The sequence below is a fragment of the Nannospalax galili genome, unplaced genomic scaffold, assembly GCF_000622305.1.
Source record: "Nannospalax galili isolate Female #2095 unplaced genomic scaffold, S.galili_v1.0 scaffold2200, whole genome shotgun sequence".
In the NCBI taxonomy this organism is placed as follows: Eukaryota; Metazoa; Chordata; class Mammalia; order Rodentia; family Spalacidae; genus Nannospalax; species Nannospalax galili.
The window spans coordinates 2115-4980 of NW_008346478.1; the positions used below are offsets into that span (position 1 = coordinate 2115).

Below are 2866 nucleotides of genomic sequence, written 5' to 3' on the forward strand. Positions count from 1 at the left end.
CCACCTACCTCCACTTACACGGGCAATTGAATTGTTACCATGTTAAAGAAATGGATTGAATACTTAATCATTTATTTCATTTCCTCATCTCTGCCAAATTGAATTACCCTCTGGATTTTCTAAGGATTTGGTCATGAGATACCATATTGTGATCAGCAGACAGAATGTCAAAGACCTTGACATTCCATCAGTCTCTTAAGGGACCAGTTAGGTCACATTTGAAGCCAGAGTGAGACAACTGCAACTTGATTTTGGTTTTCATAATCGCACACCCCCCCTCACCCGTCATTGGAAAAGGGATAAAAGCTCTGCATCTTGGTACACACAGTGTGTGTGGTTTCCATATAAACGTTGTTTCCTTTGGAGATGATGAAGATGTCTCCCCATGTGCAGGTGAGACATCCAGAGAGCCACCCTACATCGTGGCACTAAAGGATGAAGAAGGGGTGTTGCTTCCAGAGACACAGTGGGGGGAAGTGTGGGGAGGGCACACGGTAGTGTAACAAAAGTAGAGACACCTGTAGACACTGTCAGGAGACGCCCACCCTCTGGGGGCCACTGCAGGAAGAGGAGGTTTAGAGGAGGCGTGGCGGCTCCCTCTATGTTTCCATAGCAACTCATTGCCCCAAACCCATTTCAGGTGACTCAAGATGGCATTGTCCCTAGTGCTTAGGACCCATATAGTCCCACTCCCAGCTTCCTCCTCTCAGATCCACCATGCTGTAAGCTCCTCCTAGCCAAGATGGGAGAACGGGTAGTCAGATCTCTGTGGTACATCTGGGTGTGGAAAAGCTCATGGGTCACACCCTGGTGTCCTTCAGAAAGAACTGGTTTCCAGTGACCTGCGTTAGAATCCCCTGTGCCATTCACTGTAAAGGAAAAAAAAATCATTGTGATAAGGTATCAAAATGGAGAAGTACCAGTCTTCTGTTGCTAACATCCAAAGGGACAAACTTAAGTGTTAGGGACATAAGAATTTTGAAGTGGAAGAACTTCCCAGGCACACAGACAGCCCATCATCAACGTAGAAGACCTTCATCAGCCTAGTGGGAATTACCAGAACGGAGACTATTACGCCTTTTCAGGTCTTAGTGAAACGTTCATCTGAGCAGAATCTAGAGAATTCTCAGCTCTCAGTCTTGACAACAGCATGGCTAGGACACTGGCAATCTCACCCTCTTTCATAATTAAGTCATTGGGGGAGGGGTTAATAGGACATCAAGTTATTGTCTTTTTATTTATTTTAGTTTAATTTAGTTTTGGTCTTTTGAGACAGGGTCTCACTATGTAGCCTCAGCTGGCCTAGAACTCATTATGTAGCCTATCCCAGGCTGGCCTTGATCTCACAGCAATCCACCTGCCTCTGCCTCCCAAGTGTGAGGATTAAAGGCATGTACCATCATACCAGGCCCAAGTTATTGTCATTGAAAAAATATAATTTTTATTTTTATTTATGTGTATCTATGTGAGTGTATGCAGGTACTCGAGGATGTCAGAAGAGGGTGTCACATTCCCTGCAGCTGGAGGTATAAGTGGTTGGTTATGAGACACCTGATAATGGCTGTTGGAAATACAACTTGGGTTCTCTGCTAAAGTAATCAGTGCTCTTAACTGCTGAGCAATCTCTCCAACTCCCAAATGACTGCCTTGCAACCCATTGCTGTTGTCACTGTGGACCCCAAGCTCAGTCATCACTGAGCCCTGATTACATGAATGTAAACCAGGGCCCTGTGACTATTCCTTACAGGATACTGACTGGGCGCCTCACCGACCTACTCACACACTTACCTTTTGTAGAGCTCCTCCTCTTGATCAGGCCGACAGCTATAGCAAGAAACAACCCCAACACAGGCAGTATCTTCCACAGAAAAGGCATCTTGGACTCTGAAATAGAGGCCCCAGAACCTAGGCAATCATGGAAGCTCGACAAATATCAAGTCAGTGCTTTTCATGTGAGCACGTTGTGGGCTGGAGAGGACAGTGAGGGCTGGACCTCTGCAGGAACAGGTTGGTCCACTCTCCCTGTTCTGTGCAAGCCAGGGAAGGATGTAAGCTTGTGTCTAGTGCTCTCTCTCTCTCTCTCTCTCTCTCTCTCTCTCTCTCCCTCATTTTCTGTCTCTTTTCCCAACTATATCACATAATCACTGGAGTAATTATCATAGCAAAAGAATGAAATATAATTGTTGATTTATGTTCAACAAGGTATACACTTGAGGGCTTTAGATGGGAATGTGGTCAAGAAACTCAGACTAACAGTGTTCTTAGGTCTCTTGAAGACAAACTTTGCAGGTGACAGCAGGATGCCTCATCAGAGAGGAGAAAATAATTTAGGAGGACGAGGTGAAGGAGGAAGAGGAGGAGGAGGAGGAAGAGGAGGAAGAGGAGGAGGAGGAGGAGCACCAGCAACACAGCAGTAAGCACTTTGTGGTGGCTCGCACCTGTAACCTCCTTGGAAAGTGCAGGCAGGAGGATCAAAAGTTCTACACCAGCCTGGACTACAGGATGCCTCATCAGAGAGGAGAAAATAAGTTAGGAGGACGAGGTGAAGGAGGAAGAGGAGGAGGAGGAGGAAGAGGAGGAAGAGGAGGAGGAGGAGGAGCACCAGCAACACAGCAGTAAGCACTTTGTGGTGGCTCGCACCTGTAACCTCCTTGGAAAGTGCAGGCAGGAGGATCAAAAGTTCTACACCAGCCTGGACTACGTAAGACCTTGTCTGTAAATATAAGGATCCATATTTTGCACACAGTAAGAAGTTACATTAGTCTAGGGATGTGACAGTCTAGGGGTTTTCTCTAAGATCTATGACCTCTCCAGCCACACCATTTGGCTATGTTTACAGTACCACACATGAGTTTCCTCCGATTTA

The 2866-nt window shown here is 46.2% G+C and overlaps 1 protein-coding gene across 1 annotated transcript in view; it reads right to left on the reverse strand.

Moving 5' to 3' along the window:
* Positions 1-51: 51 nt before the first annotated feature.
* LOC103741889 (butyrophilin-like protein 2) overlaps positions 52-2866 on the reverse strand; it is a 16495-nt gene continuing 13680 nt past the window's right edge. Inside the window, exons 7-8 of the mRNA XM_029568158.1 lie at positions 1789-1884; positions 52-869 (exon numbers count right to left, since the gene is read on the reverse strand). Of these exons, the coding sequence (XP_029424018.1) occupies positions 670-869; positions 1789-1884 (296 nt within the window). The 3' untranslated portion in view covers positions 52-669. The remainder of the gene's footprint in view (positions 870-1788; positions 1885-2866) is intronic.